This window comes from Melopsittacus undulatus, chromosome 10 (assembly GCF_012275295.1).
Source record: "Melopsittacus undulatus isolate bMelUnd1 chromosome 10, bMelUnd1.mat.Z, whole genome shotgun sequence".
In the NCBI taxonomy this organism is placed as follows: domain Eukaryota; kingdom Metazoa; phylum Chordata; class Aves; order Psittaciformes; family Psittaculidae; genus Melopsittacus; species Melopsittacus undulatus.
The window spans coordinates 17933302-17954015 of NC_047536.1; the positions used below are offsets into that span (position 1 = coordinate 17933302).

At 44.6% G+C, this 20714-nt stretch overlaps 1 protein-coding gene across 2 annotated transcripts in view; it reads right to left on the reverse strand.

Moving 5' to 3' along the window:
- Positions 1-2361: 2361 nt before the first annotated feature.
- GLRA1 (glycine receptor alpha 1) overlaps positions 2362-20714 on the reverse strand; it is a 36337-nt gene continuing 17984 nt past the window's right edge. For both annotated transcript variants that reach the window (XM_005147184.2, XM_005147185.2), the window contains exons 3-9: positions 19415-19482; positions 10747-10970; positions 8234-8316; positions 7490-7627; positions 6753-6967; positions 5940-6086; positions 2362-2652 (exon numbers count right to left, since the gene is read on the reverse strand). In XM_005147184.2, the coding sequence (XP_005147241.1) occupies positions 2362-2652; positions 5940-6086; positions 6753-6967; positions 7490-7627; positions 8234-8316; positions 10747-10970; positions 19415-19482 (1166 nt within the window). The remainder of the gene's footprint in view (positions 2653-5939; positions 6087-6752; positions 6968-7489; positions 7628-8233; positions 8317-10746; positions 10971-19414; positions 19483-20714) is intronic.

Here is a 20714-nt window from a genome sequence, read left to right on the forward strand (position 1 = left end):
GCAACGAGCAGTTGGCATGTCCGGCTGTTGCGCACAGGGACAGTTCAATAATGCAGCAAGCAAAACCAGAGCCAGCAGCAGCCCGGGGCCACGGCCAAGGCTCAGGAAGTTGTTGTCCTCGCAGCAGATAACGCCTCTGCTCCTCAGCTTGAGATCTCCCTGCCTGGGGAAGAGCTGCCTGCCAGCGGAAGGAGCAATCCTAGGGTTTTCTGCTCCTTGGGAGGTGGGAAGGGGCTGATGTACTGGTTCACATTGGTATCGCATAGCCTTTCCCTGTTCCAGCAGTGCAATGGGACTCAAAGCTAGGTGGCCTTTGCCAAAGCATTAGGAAATATTGTCATTTGCCCTAGTCCATGCCATGCCCACCATGTTTTTCTGTTTCCTTCCTTTTTTAACTTACTGTTCTTATCCTTGGTTACTTTCTTTACATATTTTTTTTCTTTAAATAAAGTGTATTTAGTGCTGGTGAAAGGTGCTGAATTGGCAGCTGTGGAGATGGGTGTCCCTCTACCCAAGGGCTTTTTCCTCTTGGCACTAACCCTGCGCTAGGAGACCTCGCAGGTCCCAGTGCTCTCCTACCCTCTCCCATAGCTGCCTCTTGCTGCACTGCCTGGGACACCTGTGGCTGAGCACAAATTCCCACCTCCTGTCCCAGGCTTGGACCCTGCTGACCTGGCTCAGACTGGACCTATTCTTTGAGCTGTTCCAGGTGCCATGGAGGATGCAGGAGCCTGTCTGTCCCCAATGCAAGCCTCAAAGCTACAGCCTAGGTCAGTTGTGACCTGGTGCTGAGCAGGAGATGGGAAAGTGGATGCACCCCTTGGGTACCATTTGTCTCTCCGCCTTCTACTGCCTAACCCAGACCCAAGTGCTTCAGTGCAGACTGATTGTCTCTTCCTTCTTGCTGTCTTTCACCTCCCTTGCTAAAGTGCAAACATGACTGAACTGCCTTGCTGGAGAGGCAAGTGGGACATCAAGCCCTTGACTCGTCCATGCCAGCCCCAACCCAGGTTTCCAAATAGCACCCTGGAGGCATTTGGTGTGTCCCCCCACCCCAAAATCTAACACCAATCTGTGCTACCACTTTGTCAAAGGGGAAGCAACCATTTGCTCACCCATTCCCATCACCCTCCCCCAGTTCCCTATCCCCACCAAACTGTGCCAGCCTCCCCCAGGGCTCTGCTGGGTAGCAGCTGCTCTATCTTCCTATCTGCGTTAAAGATAAATGCAGCACCAAAATAGATACAAAAATAGAGTTTTGGGTCCATTGGCCCAGCTTTGCTATTAATATTACTGCTATGAAATGTCTGAAAATAAGAACTGCTCTCTCTATACACACCTCCCCCCACCCACCCCTTTACTGACACTATTGCCACTTGCCCGGCCCTGTTGCAACAAGGCATGGATATGCTTGTTTTCTTTATATTTTAACTATAATCATTTCCACCCCCAATTGTAAGCAAACATGGCAGAAAGAGGGTTGGAAAAACATAAAGAAAGAAAGAGCTGTTTTCAAAGTCCTTCATCATTTCTAGTCATCATTTCTTATGTTCTGAAGAGTATTTCTGCTTCCTGGGACTCAAATCCTGCCAGGTCATTTCAAAGGACAGAAGCTACCTGCAATTTCTGATGAAGGCCCTGATGTCCTTATCGGGTTTCCCATTGGATGCTCTCTGATGGGGATGAGAGAGGTGATGTATTTGCTTTCCTCTATCCAAAAGTCACAAAGTGTTTGATCAGCAAACCCGTGACTAAAAAAGTAAACATATAAAATAAACAACAACCCACAGCCTCTTTCTTAAGTTTCCAGTTTTCAAAGTGCAAAACCTAGAGAAGCATAGAATGATTTTCCTATTTTTTTTTCCTTTCATTAGGGCTTTCTTTCCCCACGTGCTTGACTGGTATGGCCTTTCTATAGCAAAAGTCAGATAAAGCGTAATTGCAGTCATTTCTGCACATGGAATCATGAACATTCCAGTGACTTGAGAATCTAAGCTGTTAATAGGCTAAAAAAAGGATTTTTTTTTTTGTTTATCTTTTTTTTGATTGTTTTCTCTTTGCATTATAATTAAGCATGAATATATATTAATATATTACACTGCTTGGATTGCAGCTGGAGCAATCCAAACCTTCCTATGCTGCAAGACTAACCCCCACCCTGCACTCCCAAGATCAAGAGCTGGCTTTTTTTCTCCTCCCTGTGCCTGTTTTCCTCAGTTCACATGATTAGAAGTCCCTCCCAGCCTCCCTCCCCCCTTTTGTTTTAGTAGATATTGCCGCATTCTTAAATTCATGCATTGCTGCATTGCTATTGCACATATATAGAGGATCGCTCGCTCCCTCCCAGCTGCTCCCCTTCCCTCACTGGTTGTGCACATCCTCTCTGCGGACGATCTTGTAGATGATCCAGTAGAAAATGTTGAAGATGAGGAATGCCATGGGGAAGGCAATGCGGGAGATCTTGTCAATCTTCTTGGCTCGCTGAATGAAGAGCTTCCGCATCTCCTCGGGGGAGCGGGACGGCGGGGGAACAGGGTTGGCTGTGTTATTGTTGTTGGCACCCTTGACGGAGATGCCATCCTTGGCTTGTAAGCAAGCTGGTCCCATGCCATAGGCAGTGAAGTTGAACCTGCCTTCGCCAGCTTCGTCCTCCTGAAACAGATTCAGCATGGGACTCTACTTACAATGAGATATAGACAGTGCACCCTTGCTATAAGGCTCTCCACTGACAGCTTCCTGCTCTGCAAGGGAAAGATGCCTCCTTCATTCCCCGACCTCAGCACCCTTGGCCAAACCCTCTGCTCTTGGGAGATCAGCCTTATAGAGGGGTGCCAGCTGTGTTATGCACAGATGCAAATCAGGGGATTCAGGCATCCCATGAAGAACAGGACTGACTTCCACCCCAGTTTTTGACATATTTGAAGGGTTTATGGTACTGCTTTTATTTTTCCAATTGCATCCCCTGTTTTGCTTCTGCCTTTCCCCCCCACCCCTGCTCCTGTCAACACCTTCTTTGCTTTGCTTGTGCTTTACCAGCTTGCCCAGAAGGAGTGGGCTCCATGTAACTCACATAGTTGAAGCTGCAGCACGAGACTTCCTACAGAGTTACATGGATTGTGCAGGCGCCGAGACCTGTCCAGGAAAAGACCTCTGCAGTCAGTGTGCCACCCGCCCTCTGCTTGCAGCCATGGGACACCTCAAACACCACAGTACCTCCCCACAAGCCATCTTTTAGGTAAGGACCTGAAGTGCCCTTCAGCAAGTCAATGGTAACGTGTGGCTGCTTGTGCTAATTCCAGTTTTAGGGAAAAAGCTAATTTACTTTCCAGTCTGATGGCAAATGATATTGCTGTTTTGGTGGAGGCCTTGTGGGCTTCTCAGAATTATTTTAACCCTATTTTATTGAACATGGGGATGTAATCACAGGGAAAACCGAGTCTGGCCAAAGAAACACAACCAATGAGTTGCATAGGCAGGGTCAGCAACCCGAAGCTCTTGACTACAAGTCACCAAGACTAATTGTTAGACCAGTGGCACTAACAAAGAAGGCCCTCAACACTGACCTATTGGCCCCTTTCTCATAACCTGCCTACCCAATGTGCCTGCTGCCCCTTTTGCCTTCCTTTGCAGGGTCTTTTCTGGATGGCCTCTATATTGAGCAGATAGCTGCATGGGATGGAGGCACTGTGCTGGGGGCGGGAGCAGAAGGGAGAGCACGCTGGCATATCTGAGCAAAGCAAAACAACCCAAATGAAATCAAGCCTTCTTTTTCTTGTATCTTTTGGGAGAGGGTGGCCATGTGGTGAGTTGTGTGATCTGCCAACTGGCTTACGTATTTCTGAGTCCTGGCTGAGACAATTTTGCAGGCATTTGGATAATTCTTCCCTGCTCTGGTTGTGTCCTTCCAGACAGAAGGAGGCAAGAGGTGGCTCATAAACAGAAAGGGTCAATTGAAACCTGACAACAAACGTTCATTGATTTCTATTTTAGTTTTTAGAGAGGAAAAAAGACTCTTAATGATGACAATGAGCTAGCAGCTTACATCTGAGTCTGAGGAAACTAAGAAACACATTTGTCTGGTTTCACTTGTATTAATGCCAGATCATAGCACATTGTCAAGCACACTGAGCTGTGAAGAATGGCTAGTAGGATTTGATTTGGACAGACCTAATAAATGTGGGCATGAGCTGGTCCTCTCCCCAGCTGTCTCCATCAGCATGGAGCACTGCAGCTTCTCACTTGTTTTCAGCCTGGCATGTCATGCCTAAACTAGGCAGAGATACCCAGACAAGTGAGGACATCAGGACAGAGCAATTAGGTTCTTTGGCAGCTGCACTAATCCATTTGCATATTTGCAGCCAGCTCCCAGTTTTCTGATAAACCTGCAAATCTTGTTCCTTTTGCTCTTGCAAGTGCTTTTGTTTATGCTTTGTTCCAATTAAATTGCTGTGAGATTGAGCAGGGATTGTAATAGCAGCCTTGTGTTTCACGGAACATTTCTGGCAAAGACCTTTTAAACTCATTTGTGTATTAAGTGTTTTTTCTCTTCTTACTGTTGTATCAACAGACTGATCTGCATACAACAGCATAGCTCCAGAGATGGGATGCCTGAGTCTAGATTAAGAGATAAAAGCACTATGAAGCACCTCTGTTGGGTGGTTTTACTTTGGATCTATTAAGCAGGCTGCATCTTCAGAACCAAAACTGCCTCAGCTGGTTTTCAGTTGGCAGGATACTGATGGTCTCATCTGTTGCTCCTTTTCCCTTGCGTTTGTCTCACACTTTTCATCCCTGGTCCTGACTGGGTTGGGTACAAGTGAACAGTTATCTTCTGCTTTGCAGATATGATAACTGAAGCAGAGAGAGGCAAATCTATAGAGACCAGGGACTCCTGCTCCTTGACTTGCTCTCCAAGCACACACTGTGAACTGCTGTGGAACAAGTTGGACCCTGGGAAAGACTTTTAATGGCTGGGACTGTGAAGCCATGGAATGGGGAGGTCTCTGAATGGGATGAATCATAGAAGACTCTTTAAAATGGAGGGTAGACAAATACCTATGGGGAATATTTTAGGCAGACCCTGGCAGTCTCCTAGGGGCTCTCTTGAGATTCCCATCTGCAAAATTTTCCATCATATTTTCCCTTAGCAATGTTACTGGTTTTTTCATGCCAGCTTGAGGGCAGCCCATCGGCCTGGTGCAGAAAATGGGATACCACCTACTTGATTCTACTAGTTAATTAAGGACATTTTTTAGGTGTCTTTGGTCTTGTCATCACAGTCACCTTTATGTTCCTTTCTAGCGCATCCTGTGAGGTGAAATCTTTACTGTGGTACCCCAGCCTAAAGCTAGTAGAGTCCAGGCTGCAGGAGATGTGCATCTGTGTGAGGCACACATGCTTGGATTGGCATCAGTCATGGTGAGTAAGCATGGAGCAAGGCTAAGCCTGAGAATAATGCTCTTTCCTTCTGGAAGGAATTTGCAGTCAGTCTGAGAAGCAGATGCTTTTGACCACAGAGATGACAGAGACAAAAGAGGTGTCACTTACCTCCAGGCTAATGCAGGCTGTCTTGTTGGGGATGCTGTTCTCTCTCTGAGAGACATCCCGCACACCTCCCTGCCCACCTCCTCCCAGCCCTCCCTGAGTCTTTTAAGGAGAGCTCAGGCCAGTACATTGCTGTGTGAGAACTGTTCAGTTGAGAACAACCCTTTTGGCTTAGGCCACCTGGCTAGCTAACAAAAACCAGCTGCTGGGGTCAGCAGACTGTTAGAAGAGACACAATTCATTGAGGTAGCCCTGCTTTTTGATGTGTGACCCTCGTTAGCACCTGAGCATATACTAAGGACTCCCCTGGGAGCTAGAGGCTTGGTTCAATTGGCCATGTATTGATGTTCTGCTGGGACAGATGTCAGCAGTGTCCTTCATGCTTTATGTATTACCTTATGATGCCTTCTCTTCCTTCTGAACCTGAGCAGCTCTTTGTGCTGCCGAGACACGAAGTTGACGGCAGCATACTCTAGCAGTGCAGAGAACACAAACAGCAAGCACACGGCCATCCAGATGTCTATGGCCTTCACGTAGGATACCTAGGAGCCAGAGAGAGAGACTGAGGTAGGGTGGCTTCTTCACCAAAATGCCTTTTTGCTTGCCATTTTACATGTTACTCCCAAGGGCTTCGGAGGGAGTTGATCAAGATATGATATGGTTGGCAGCTGCTCTTCTATATCAAATTTTAGCTCATTTGCCATGAATGTATGTCATTGAAACTGCTTCTGGGATCTTAAGTAGCAATAATTCCTTAGTTTTTAATTTATCCTGGTCTGCATGGTGATGCTTTATTTGCAAGGAAAACAGTAGTCCAATCTGATCATACCAGAAGTGCTTCGTAATAGGGAAATTCAATTCTATTTTAAAAGTGTGATGGTCAAGTGAGTAAAAAGCAAGAATGCAGAGTGCATATCCATGTGTGGTTGTTGCAGGGGTTTGCAAGGTACAGATCTCTTGGCTACTGAGAGCTGTGGTGGATCTTGGGGTGAATGCTGACTCTTAAGGGGTGTTTTGCTGCTAGACAGAGAAACCTTGCTAAAATTGCAGGAAGAGACTAGGATTTGTTCTGCTTGCCCTTAAACTGGAATAGTCCAATGGCAGCTAAATGTCTCTTGGGTTGAGCAGGAGGATCTGTGTGCTTATTTGTGTGCTGTCCCCACGAAAGGGACATTTTGCCCTTCTGTCAAGATAAATGTGTTCCCTACCTTGGGCAGTGATGCTCGAGAACCAGAGCTCTGTGTGGTCATAGTGAGCACTGTGGTGATCCCCAGGCCAACACGAGCAGGTGCAGCATCCATATTGATCCAGAAGGAAATCCAGGACAGAATGACAATAAGGAGGCTGGGAATGTACATCTGGATCAAATAATAACCCATCTGCCGCTCCAGGTGGAAACGAGCTTCTATACAGGTGAACTTGCCTGGGAATGATGGGAGATACATGGAATATTACTGATAAAGTACGGTGAGCCTCCTGTTTTCCACTATTGTCTGGGGACTTTCCTTGCATTGCCTAGAATTGGAATCTTGTTAAAGGAGGAAATTAACAGCTGTTGCCCAGTTCTGAACTGTCAATGTACAACATCATCATAGCAAATAGTTCTTGGCAGTATGTCCTTTGTCACTTAAGTTTCATTTGCACCCTTACATCAAAGACAAAAGAAGGTGCTGGGAGAGAAGGTCCAGGCCAAACACTCTTGAACTGATGCAGATGTTCCTGAGGACAAGAGAGTTCCACACATTTGTGCCTGTTAGCTTTTTATTTGCTATATACATATATATATATACACTGGCAATGTATCTATGTGTATTTATAGGTATGTAGCTGTGTAGGACAAGGGTGGTATCACCAGAGTGCCATCAGACGTAACAAGAGACTCTGGTAAACACAGTCCCAAGTTCCATACTGATGAACCCAGCAGCTAAAGGTAACCAGCACTGACCTGTGTTGTAGTGTTTTGTGCAGTATCTCAAGTCTTTTTCTTCTTTGAGGATAAACTGAGGCAATGTCAGCCCATCAGCAACTTGCACGGCTCCTTTTTCTTGCCACTCAAATATGAGATCATTCATTGTGTAGCCAACTATCGACAGGAGGAGACAAATACCATGTGAAACACATATTAAACACTGATCTGGAAAGGGTCAGACTTGTACAAGAAGGCTGTGTTTGGAGGCAGGGACCTATCCTGGCCTTCTTTGGCAATGCTGTAATGAATAGCATTTGGGTTGAGGCAAAACTGCTTGTGCATGTGATAAAAGCCAGGGTGATGACCTGCACTCAGCTGAGATGGGTGTTCAATGAATCATCTGCAACAAATCACATTTTTTCTTGAATTTGGCTTTTTGAGCTGTTTGCTATTTTTTCCAACTTGACCTCATTCTCTGAAAGAAATTGCCATCATCTTTCCCTCCTCTGGGATAAGCAACATGTGCAAGGGGCAAATGTTCACCCACAGAGAAAAAATACTGTTTGCAGCTGAAAGCACTTTCCCCTTTTTCCTCCAAAGTGAAAAGCTAATGTAAATATCAGCAAGCCAGGGCACCTCATGTGGGATCTTTTAAGGTTTGGCTTCCTTAGGAAATGTCACATATGCTGAATGAATGGAAAATCCTGAGCAAGGCTGAACTGGGGATGGGTTGCAGCTGGGGAGGGTGATGGCGGGGATGGAGATGTGCTCAGGACTCACAGCTTTCTAACTGCATGATGCACGTCTGTACATCCATGGGGAAATTCTTCAGGTCCATGGGGCAGGCCAGAGTCAGCGTGATCCTGAGGAGAGAAGACAGTTTGTGGTACTGATGAGGGGGTGAACCTTCGCGGACACCCAGTGCTACAACAGGTACCTTGACCAAGACACACTGACGTGCTTCAGGAATGACTGATCATTCACCTCTTCCCTGCCTTTGTTTTCACATGTGCTTTTGGAAAGCATCAGAAATGCTGAGTGTTTGGGTCTGTGATACAAGTGCCAACAGAGTCACCTGCTGCAGGTGGCATTTCATTGTAATGTTGTGCAGAACAAAGAGTTCCCACACCAGTTTTGCTGCTTTGGTCTTCATTTCTTGCCTTAGGTTCACAACTGTCTGGATTAGCATCAAGCCTAAACCCATTCTCTGGACACCCCAGATGTGTTTCTAGAGACTGGGACTGTTTCAAGATCTTTGAACAGAACATTTCTGTGTCAGAAAAAGCAGACAAGTTTGGTCAAAATCACACATTGCTCTGGGGGAAAAGAGAGACTTCAGTGGGAAAGGCTTTTCTGCAGGGAAAATGCCCTGTGGTAAGTCAATAAGAACCTCTGTATCTTCCTGAATTCCTGCTGTGCATCTTGCGACCCCAATTTTTTTCTCTCAAGCTCCATTTTCCACTAGGTGCAGGCTGCATGTTCTGTGGTATATTGCTGTGCTGCCCCGTATCGTGATCTGTACTCAAAGTATTTGTTTGGTTCAACAAACTGATATTAAATGGTTCGATTCAGATAGCTAGACTATTTGGTTTCATAATACTGAAAATGCTGTTCTTTGAAGTGTTGAGATTGTTCAGCTCTTTGCCTTGATGTAGAAATAGGGGAATCAGCTGGGGGAACAGGAACTCAATTTTTCTATCATCAGACTTATGAGAAACATAGCAGGAGGGAAAGGTACTTTAACTTCAACCCTAATGTTGGAAGAAATTCTCTGCTTGAGTTTAGAGGCATGTTGGGACAGAAGATGTGACAGCAGAAAGATTAAATCTGCTCCAGTTTCCTCTTTAAGAGACTGCATTAAGCAACTGCACTGTATTTAAGCAAACACCTTAGCATAGAGTCACCACTAGCTTTTGCTCACTTTGTTTTTCTCATCACATCTCTGTCAGCGGATTAAGTCTCTGATCAATCAGAGAGAGAAACCTTCCATTACATCTTTAGACAAGCCCCTTGAGAATTTGCTGTAAATGTACTGCCAGATGTGGAATGGGTGACTGTGGCTATGACAAGGTCTTGAGGTGCTGAGCACATGTTGGACAAGTGTGCTGAGAAGGGGGCAAAGAGTGAAGCCCTCAAGGATGATTTTGGGTGAACCCAGTTCTGAACATGCTGAGCCACGGGACAAAGTTCACCTTCTTGTAAGTGCCTTGACTAGAGTTTGAGTATTGCAAACAGGAGTAGCAGCAAGCCAGTTAGCAAATTGCAGAGCACTTGAGATGGAAACGTTTTTTAAAAGGGAAAGACTGTTTTTCCTTTTAGAAACTTTGCATTTACATTATGCTCTTCCACCATGAATGTCCTCTTTCTTTTTGGTTTTCACAGGGAAATGTCCTTAAAAAGAAACCTGTATCTTCATCTGGAGAAGAGGGAGATAGGAAAGTTCTGTTTTTAAAACAAGACCCAAAGGGTTTTCAAGTTTTTGCCTTGAAAATGAGGATCAGCCATTGCTCCATGTGCCCTGCTGAGTTATTGCTCTGTTTTGCAGAGCATTCCCAGTGTTGGGGTGACCCAGTACTCTCCCTCTGTGCTCCTGCAAACCCACCTGGAACAGGACCCTGTGCCACACTCGCTACCAAGCTGGTGGTGGCAGTTTACTGCCTGCCTGGCTTTAGAAATGAAGAACTGTGAGGTTTCCACATTCAGCCAACACGCATGGCAATTCTCTTACTGCTTTGGCCACCAGGGAGGTGGTTTTTGGGCTGGAACCACCTTGATGTTTGATGGAGGCTGTCTACATGGCAGCATTAAGCTATTTTCCATTTTACAGCTCCATGCTGTTTTTGATTCCCCATGGGTACTGCTGGGAGCTGCAGTGTGAGAGGGGTGTGTGTACCTTAGGCTAATTTATGTTCTATGTGAAGTGAAGAGAATCTTCAACATAGACTTAAACTCTCCATCTTTAAACTCGTGAAGTTTGATCTTCATTTCATTGGCTCAAAATGAAGAGTGGATGTGATTGGAAGTGAAGTATTTCAGTTTGGCCAGAAGAAGCTGCCCCTTACCTGGTCTGTTGTCAGTCATCAGAATGAGTTAGATGGGAGACCTCCAGAGGGCCCCTTCCCACCATGTTGCTATGATACTGCTAATTGTATGATTTCCTATTTTTAAAAGACCTATTTTTGTTTACCCAATGGCATGCTCAAAGTCCGTGTTCTCATTTTAGGCTTGAACAGTGAGAGTCTATCTCTGTCCTCCCCTACCTTGGAAGAGCTCTTCTCACTGAGCCACCTCACCTGATGCTGTAGAGGACATTGCCATTTCTGGAAATCCTCAGAAGCTTGTTGTCTGTGGTAATCTCATGGAAATGGGCCCCCTTCTCATTAGCAAAGAACAAGTCAGGTTTCCAGATGGAGTCCAGCATAGAGGGGTCCAGGTCCAGGGAGTCATCAGGGTATTCATTGTACGCCAGCCGTGGGTCATTCCATTGCTGTCGCAGGAAGATGTTCACCCTGTAATCCTGTGCAGTGTAAGCAGGGAGCAGAGAAACGCTGTCAGTGCTCAGAGCAAGCTGGAAGTGATAAGAGCTGAGGAGCACGTACTAAAATCATTGTCAAAACCAAACCATGTTTAGGCCTATGTTCTCAAGCTATGGCGAGCATTTTGGGCAGTATTTCTCAAGGAGCTGCTGTTTTTAGCTTTGTAGCTTACAGCTATCTCATAGCAGGAGCAGCTGCCTACCCTTGCATCTCTCTGTCACAGTAATTGTCAGTTGTGTGTGAACTGTCAAGACCTCTAGTCTGAACCCTGGGGCTGGAGAAGTGATGCTCAGCTACAGAGGTTGTAAGGGCTGGTGTCAGCAAGAAAACGGTTGCAGAGGATTAAGGGGAAAAGGGGACCAAAGGCAACTTTCTTTCAGTGTTGAACCATCCCATATTGTGTCTATTGTGTCTGTCTGTTTACTCTAGACTTGTGAAACGAAAAGGCACAGTGAGACAGGCAGTCAATGGAAGGGATATTCCCTGTGCAACCACTAATATAATGGTAACTTATATAAACTGGTGAGAGTAGATAACCTTGGTGAGCGTACGTGAACTTGAGAGGGATGAAGTCTGCTCTCCTAATCCTAAGAGAGTGTTCTGGATTCCCTCTCTAATGTCAAACTGCCGTAAATGCTACAGATTTTATAGGATGGCCATCTTTAATTGAAGCTGATCCCCTAGCACTATGCAAAATGATACCTGCCTCATAACCATGTGTCTTACAGCTCCTCCGAGCTCCCCAAGCCAAGGCTGGCTGCTGAGGTTGCGCTGAAACACTCTCCTGGATAATTAAAGGTAGCTTCTTTTCTCTCTGTCTGACCAATACCTTCCCAGGGTGACCTCCATGCCCCTTTTCTGCTGACTTTCACATGAGAAAGTGAACCAACAGAATTCAATGGGAAGAGGACGTGCCAGCTATCAGGAGAGGGATAAAAGCTCCGTGTCAATAAATTATTTGACATTTAGCAAGTATAGAGGCAGACTGTGTCTGAAGAGCAGCATATAATAAACCAATTTCACCGCCCTGACCCAAACTAATAGTTGCTATCATGATGAAGAGTTTCTTTGATATCTTCCTAATAGTAATGTACTTTAAAGACTTCTATGAACACAGTTAACGGAGGGCGTTTCACATGCCTGCTGGTAACTAATACTCGCTGTAGGCACTAGGACCTTTCTTTCACTGAGATTATTTGGCATTTCTGAGGGGATATCCCTGATTCTGCCATCAGGTCAGTTCTTTCCATCTGGAGAACACAAAGCTCTGGGGTTGAAAAGGTGCATATAGAGGAGAGTCTTTGTGATGTTGCTGCCTCAAGTACTCTTTTGACTATGAACCCACAGCCTTTTATCCAAGAGGATATGATTCTTGTGGAGTCCACTGGAAGGCTGGGAGAGGATTGTGCCGTGACACGTGTTTTGGATGTGGCAGTCCATAGCCAAGCCCATGGTCTAGGATATGTTTCAGGCCACTTAGTGCCATCTGAACCCTTGGAGCACAGAAGCTGCTAATGACATTAATGACTGTGACAATGACAAATGGACCAAGGACTTGGTGCTAAAAGGAGCAAACCTCTGAAAATGAAGATGAGTTGCAACACTCTTTCTTTCTGCTGATATTCCAAATGTCATCTTCATAAGTGCATTTCTCTGACTTAATTATTCATTTCTGCTGACCCTGCATAATGTGGCTCGAGAAAATGTGAATAGCTGTGGACAGGAACCAGTGCCTAGTGCAGGACTGGCAAATCCCACAGATCTGAAAAAAGGAAAGCAACCCTGAATTTCCAGCTCCCATGGCACACAACAAATCCATGAAACAACCTGTACAGTTTCAGTTCTCCCTTTTCTGTGTGTTCAGATCTGCCACCACTGCAGTCAAGGGTAATCAATGTTACTGACCTAACAGGTAGAAAGAGAAAGGTTGTTATGTTTATTCAGCTAGATGTTAGCAGGTCAGCTCCAGATGGGGGCTTATGTTATGTACAACACAAATTAAACTCATGTTTGGAAGAAACTTCAGTGGTAGCTGCCCAAAAGTGTTCTCAGCCTCATAGAGTGTTGGAAGTGGGGGGAAAAGGAGCCAGTCTCCATGCAATAGCCTGTGTTGATGCAGATAAGCTTTGTTACTGGAGTAAATTCACTGCTTCAGCTCCAAACCTTGCTGAAAGGAAAGGATAGAAAGGAGGTGTAGTGTGGTTTATGTTGCTACCACAGCAGGCATCAGAGGCCACAGATAGAACGACTGCCATAGTCTTTCTTACCATGATGAGGGATCTTAATCACACGCTTGTGGGACAAATGGAAATAAACTTCTCACAGATGTGTGTCAGAAGGCTCCTCCTAACTCATCTCCAGAGACCAAGTGTCCTGTACTCATGTCCAGGGGCATGTCATGAACGTACAGTGTGAGAGACTGCACTACCTTGGTCCAGGAGATGCTCAGCAGTGTGGTGAGTAACTGGTGCATGCTGCTCTTTGTGCTCTTCCTTTAGAGACAAGTGTTTGCAGTGGGTATGCTTTGCTTTGGAATACAGACAAATGAGCATTTATGTTGTGATATAAAAAAGACAAGGACAAAGAAACAGCATACATGGACTGAATGCAATACTCTGGCTTTGCCATTTTACAGCATTAATGTTTCACCTGTGTGAGTGTGTGTTTATGAAGAGGTTCCTTCTCAGTGGGTTCATTCCACAGTCCTAGCCTGGTCCCTGAGTATGGTTGTTTTCTCTCCTTTATGACAAACAGCTGCATTGCACTGTAGAACTGAAGGTGCTGAGCAACCTTTCAGGTATTTTGTGTCCAGGTTTATTTGAACATAATTGTAAATACAAGCTCTGTGACAGCAAACTGGACATGGCACTGCCCGAGGAGCCAGCAGAAGGCATGGAGAGCAAATGTGGTATGCCTGTGGCTGTGCCATTGCCTAAGATAAGGGTCACAGTATTCTGTACCAACTAAAGGATCCTGAGTGTTGAAAGCTGTGTGCCTAGGCATTGCAGTCAAGCTGAAAAGTGATGAGCCAGACACTCATTTGTTGGCTACCTGGAGATATATGGAATTTCTCCTGGATGCTATTGTATGAGATCTTAATTGACATCACCAAGAAACCCACAGTTATTCCTAAATGATGGACAGAATGGACCAATTTCTGATGTGAACTTTCTAGATTAAAAAAAAAAAATATTGGGACTGCAAACTCAGCAAAAAGAAATCTCTTTCTCTATATCCTTATTACTTGTGTTCCTCATTTGTGTGCCTATCACATCCAGGCATTGATTATCTTATGCAGCCTGTTCCTCTGGCTGGCTTGGGAGTGAAGAACAGCAGCTCTGTGTTGTGAAGGCATTCAGGAGCTTTGCAATTTGACACAAAGGCATTTCACTCCCCAGGGGGAAATGATAGAGGGTAGGAAGAAAGTGACTGAAGTGATCAAAGTAGTTCAGTTTGATAATGCTGAGATGAAATTCTGCTTAGTGACCTCACAAGGAGCTGGGGAAATGGAAGATCATTCAAGACCTTCCCTTCCCGACACCACAGTCTTGGCATCTGATGAGATGTGAGCTGGTGAGAGCAGCAGCAGGCTGGGAGAAAGGGAGGGAGGCTGTCAGGAAACTCAATAGGTTCCAGCTCCTGACTCAGGGGTTCTGTCAGACCAGCTTCTGCTCTGAACAGTTTGGGTGAGAGGCTTCACTTTGATACATCTACATCTTGCTGATGTCAAAAGCCAGGGTAAATACTGAACTCCTTCAGGTGGGGATTCTGTTACCCACCTGGACAGCAGAGCACAAGGGGCTTTATTAGCATTGAATTAATTCTCTAGAAAGGGAATAGCAAAATTTTTAAGGCTATTTGCCCTGCAAAAGAGCACTACAAGAGAATGACTGGGAGAAAAAAAAACAGCAAACAACACCCACCAACCCTTTCCACCTGCAAAAGCCCCACAAACAAAACCCAAACATACCAGGAGCATATTAACCTTGGAAGGGACCGTGTTAACCTGTCACAGCTGTAGCCAAGAAGCCAATTTACAGCCTGGTGTAAAAGCTACAGCTGAGGCCAGTAGAAAGTGTTGGTGAGGAGGAAGAAGAAGACTGGTGTTTGAGGCATGTAGGCATGTAGGCATGTAGGCATGTATGTGTTGAGGGGTGGGAGTAGTATTCTGGTGTTTAGTAGATGTGGGGTTTTGTGTTGGGAACACAAAAAGAGGCTATTTTCAGGGTCTCCCTACAAAAGGAGGGGAAAGTATATGTCTCTGGGCCAAGGATGGGGCTGCTGGGAGGTGGGCTGTAGCCAGCATCCTGAATTTGAAGTTCAGGAATCTGTTACTGAGGTCTTGGTCTGCAGCTTTTTTTTGTGTGTGTATTTGAATTATGGTTTTGTTGTGTTTTTTTTCCTTCTCCCTTCACTGTAAAACTAAGCTCTAAGAGCATAGGTGATAAAAACACTGCAGGTCTAATATTGAAATTGTAGCAGACCGTGAGATGTCGTGAAATACCTTTTCATTTTGTGTTGTGTGACTTGCTATGTGCTCATCATCTCTGTGAGACTGATGGTTGCTTTTAAGAATTACTGACTGCAGAAAATTGAGTTCAAAGCCTAGCCTTTGTAGCAGGCTTTCTGCATTGATTGCACATCTTTGTGTCTTGGGATGTGTGGGTCCAGTGTTAAATATGTGACCCATATGCTCAATCAGTCATACTTGCTATTTGCTGCGCTGTGGCTTGTGAGGCTGGAGTCAGTTGCTCAGTCTGTTTTGCAGGGTGGTTTATCTCATTGTAAATATCACATGCAGATGCCTCTGAAAAGATATTTAATATTTGGACAATTGCAGCCTCCAGCTCCTCCTGTCTTTAGGAGATGCTGGGAGATCAATTGTAGCTGCGTTGCAGTTGGCTGGAAGGTCACATTTGGTTTGCTCCTTTCGGATGGGGTAACTGTGGCATGAAAGCAGCAAAAATGAACTTGCACATATGCACTGTGTCTAGGGGAGCCTGTGCTGACTGGTTTGTGGTGTTCTTTCTTTTACACTCGTTTGCTGTGTGTAGGTCCTTTTTAAAACATGAGATTATAGGTGGAGCCATCTTGATCACTGAATTCAGCTCTTTACTAAGAGCTTACTAGTCTAGGTGATGGTATAAAAAATACTCCTTTGTGCCTTTGCTATACAAATGCTTCCCTATAACTGCTTAAGCTAGTGATAGTGCCATGAAACTGCAGCTCTCATTAGAAGAGAGATCGAGGACGTTGCTTAATTTTAAACTTGCTGTTATAGCAGAAATTTGTTAGATAAAATGCTCAACTAATGCTGTTAGTTGTGTCATGATACAAAGACAAACCAAAGCTGGTGTAGTTTACTCAGTTTAAAACAAAAACCCTGTTCCCTACGAGCTTGACTTCTGTTTCATGTTGAATAAAGTATTTGTGGTTTTGCTATATGTTCCATACTCTGATGGACTTGGTGGGGAAGGTGTTTATACTTTTGAAGAGCAAAAAGGAATGTAACAACTTGTGATTTGGGGTTGCTTGGTGTTCCTAAAAATAAGCAGGTAGAATGGATGCATCTTGCATTTGTCCTCTGGAATCCCTTGCTGTTGTTTGCGCTATTGCAGTAATGCTTTAGGATGGAAGGAGGCTGTCTGCACTTGTCTGGTAGTTGGTAATATCCTTCCCCTTGAAGGATTTACAGGGTTCATGAGGATGTGTTCCCATTTGTAGCTTCTCTTGTCCTTAGAGCTGATTGTAAGTGAGGCTTATGGATAAAGCTATGAGCCACAATCTAACATAAATGTCCAATCAATTATGTGCACTACTAGAGGCTTTTATGTTGGATCTCTGGTTCTGCAGGATGCTTAAAGGTATTTACTTCCCTTGCTTTAAGTCAGCTCTGCTTTGGGGAATGCAGTTTGGTGGATGACTTTGTTCAACCTTGCGGCAGTTCCAGATCTCGATTTTTTTTCCTTGTTCATATTGGACCTTTGTGAGGCACACATCAGCTTTCTCCCCACTCTGGGATGTCTATACCTTCTCTCAGGCCTCATCATTCTCCTTTCTGAGATTTGTAGGCCCAAGTGGCTCCATTAAATGCCTCTTTGCTCTATTTTCCTGTAGTCTCTTCCTCTACCTTCCATGATGCTTCAAGCTGTGAGCATTCACCTCTAATTTCTCTAATCCTCTGCATGGTAACCTCTATGATTTATGCTGATTTGTGGGATTCAGGCAGCGTGAACATAAATGGTAACAGTGGTATTCTCTGTAGAACTAGCAGCTTCACTAGAGAGATATATTAAAGCCTTCTCTAATTGCATGTAAACCTAAGATTCTTCTCCTGTAGGTAGTAGTGCAATAATAACTAAGTATAAGATAATGCAGTACTTGGAACCTGAACCTGGCTGAGCTTAGGATGCCTAATGGTTGAGGTTTAAACCGTAATGTTGTTCTTACTCTTCTGGCCAGTGAAACAGCTGTGGAATGTTACAATCAGTCTCAGGGGTCAATCATAGAGTACTGCTTTCTTCATGGTAAAATGTTGAATTGCCTCTTCCCCCTTCATTCCCCCCAGATATTTGATCACTTGTTTGAATTCAAAGTAGTCAGATCCACCTCTCTTCATGGCAGGACCTTCTGTCCTTCCCAGAACCTGGGTGGGAGCTGATGCTGCCTGTTTGGCCTGATGCATCCTCAAACACTGGGGAGGGACTGGCTTCTCTGTAGAGCAAATCCCAGGTTAGCAAATCCCAGAGACTGTTTTAACTTGCTGAGCTCTCGTTTTTAGATGTTTCAATACTTGTGTTGCTTGTGCTCTTGTCAGTGTTTACAAGCAGAATTGTTGTCCCCAAAGAAGTACGTTATATTAGGTTGTGTGCAATGCTGTGTCAGCCTGACATCTGGACTAGCTTGTCAGAGCTGGCTTGGGTATTTCTAGATGAAGCAATGTGCCCACAGGGTGTTTTTGGGTTCCCATGGGATTTTTTTCTATGGAAGATAGACTATGAAATGAGTGGCATCTGGTGAGGATAGCAAATCCCTGAAGTGTGTCTTGGAGGTGAACTGCATATCTTTCTTCTGCTAGTCTATGCTGATTTTAGGAAGCATCTTGTTTACAGGGATCTTATGGTGCCTTTGCATGAGTGCTCCAATGCATGTTGCAATGTAGAACAGATATATTAAAAAACATGCAGTATGCTCTCTATGCTACCCAGGGATCCCTTGTGGGCCTGCCTCTCTCCCTTGCACTCTGGATCATCTCTGCTAGATTGTGTAGGAACAGAGTATTTAACGCATGTAACACCAAAGGGGCTATCCAATAAAATAGTACATTAGGAATAGATGTGTATTTTGCTTCTAGTTTTGTTTTCTTTTTTGCTTTATACACAAATGAATATACTTCTCTTTGAATGCTGCAATCGAGCTGTGAAAACGTGTTTCTTTGTGCTTGGACAGAGTAACAGCTTTTTTTTCTACTGTTCTAAGTGAGCTTTTCCCAAACCCAAATAATTTCCAGGAGAAGGATTTTGTATCATAAAAGACTTACAACCCCAGATATAGGGCTGTTTACTCCTCAGACAGTGACATGCATGACAAATGTCTTGTTCAGGTCTAGGGGTGTGATCTATGTGTAAAGCCTATAACATCCTGCCTGAAAGCACAAAACACCTGGAATCTTGCATTCTTAATTCAACATCTTTCCAGAAAAAGAGTTACCAAAGAGTAACTGGATTAACTTTCATTAGCATGGAGCTAAGGCACTATACCTCCAGAGTTTTTCCTTTGCTGTTCACTGGTTATGTCTCAACCAATCTTTAATAGTTTACAGATGGAACAATTATCTCCTGTTCTAGTGATCCTCTGCTCCTAAGGTCTTGTCAATTAGATATAGCAATGTTCAGTGATTTTTGTCTGAAGTGAGCCTTAACTTGGAAATAGTGGGGGTTTTATTTTTTATTAAAAAAATCACTGTCTACAGAAGAATTTTCTCAAGAAAGTAACCCAGTAATTCTTGTGATCTCTGGGGTTCTGGAATCTGGTGCAGAATGAATTTGAGCTCAGCTGATTTCCCTTCACACAGTGGTGATTCGTACTTGTGGATTTATGGGCATTTAAACAAAAAGTGTCTGCAAATGTCTGAGCTTGGAGCCTTGGGCAGATCTTCAGAAAAGGCTATTTGTTTCCTTTTCTGACCATTTTACTTTGCCTATATGGTGTTTTTGTAGAGATGCAGGTACAGACTGTGATCCTCAGCTACATGCAATGAGTCTTTTGTGTTGACCATTAATATATCCTAAGCTTAGATAAACTTGGAAACACTGAGACAATGTTTTCCTTTGGTCACACTAAAGAAGAGGGTGATGCTGCATTAGCTGGGAGTGCAATGAGGCTGAGCCAGTAGCTGAGCAGCTGTGCTGTGATTTGTACTTACCATAGTTGTTTCTGCAATTGAACCAAAGCTGTTGATGAAAATGTTGCAGCTGACATTCACTGGTGGGCCTGCATGACAAATAGAGATTGGAACAGTTTACTGTGTGCTTAGAAGACAAAATATTTCCACTCTGTAGTGTTAAAACCTATAATGGGAACAGGGTGACTGAGGGGTGAGTATGAGAATGCGATCTGCATGACCCAGCTTAGTCGGTTTTGGTGCCAATTTGATATCAAATGATGCTCTTGTTTCACCTCTGTTCCCTTGTTTGGGATAGTGTTTATATATCTGTTCTGTGACTTGTTTTGATGAAAAGGAATAGATCACAGCCAGGCAAGACAGCTTTCTAGCTATCTTGGCATTGCTGTATGTGTGGCAAGCTAACCTTGAACACAATAGCAATGTAACCCTGAAAGGAGATGAGAGACTATTGTCAGACCCTCTTGTTTAGAGCTCTATATTTTTAAAATACTCATATAAAGCATCTAAATGATCCTGAACTTGGGCTATATGCTCCCTTCGGAGTCGGTACGGAAGCCTATGCTGTAGGGCTCAAGCTGGGTAAAGGAGTAAGTACCCCGTATAGTAATAGTGGTGTCTGCTAAGTCTCACAGTTGGATAAGAGGTTACAGGGCTCTGCCAGGGGAAGCTCTCTGGCTGTCCTGTTTTGGGAGAGGGTACTCCCAGGCTCTGGACCATGCTTCTCCTGGGCTTTTTCTTTCAGACAGAAGCTTTGCTTAGCCTGCTCATACTGGGAAAGTTAAGGGGCTACCAAAGGAGGGGAGTGGAGGTTATGGAATTAAAAGACTATGTTTAGAGGGCATGAGGGTTAGTCTGCTCGTGTGATACTGGTGGCCACAGGTATTGCTGTGGATCACAACATTGTCTGGTGAATCTGAGCTGAAAATGTTGCATTTGCACTGAGGATGATGCCAAGGGCTGCAGCTCAGCACAGGAAGCTGGAGAAGGTTCTGGAAGCAGAGCCATATCAGGTGCCTGGTGAACCAGTGTCTTGCCCATATGTAATGAGAAGATTTCTAGAGCCTTAGAGGGGAAACGCAAAAAGGAGTCTCTGTGCTGCCTAGTGTGTGGTGGGGGAAGACAGCCCAGGCAGAGATCAGAGGACACCTCCCCAGGTACCAAGGTTCCCCTTTAATGATGGGGGAATTAATCTCGTATCATCGCTGCAACAGATGCTTCTGGGAAGATGACATCTATGGAAGCAGCAAGCGTGGATATTTAGATTATTCCCCCATCCTTTCTGGAAACAGGGGTGATGTCTGCATTTCAAACAGCCTGA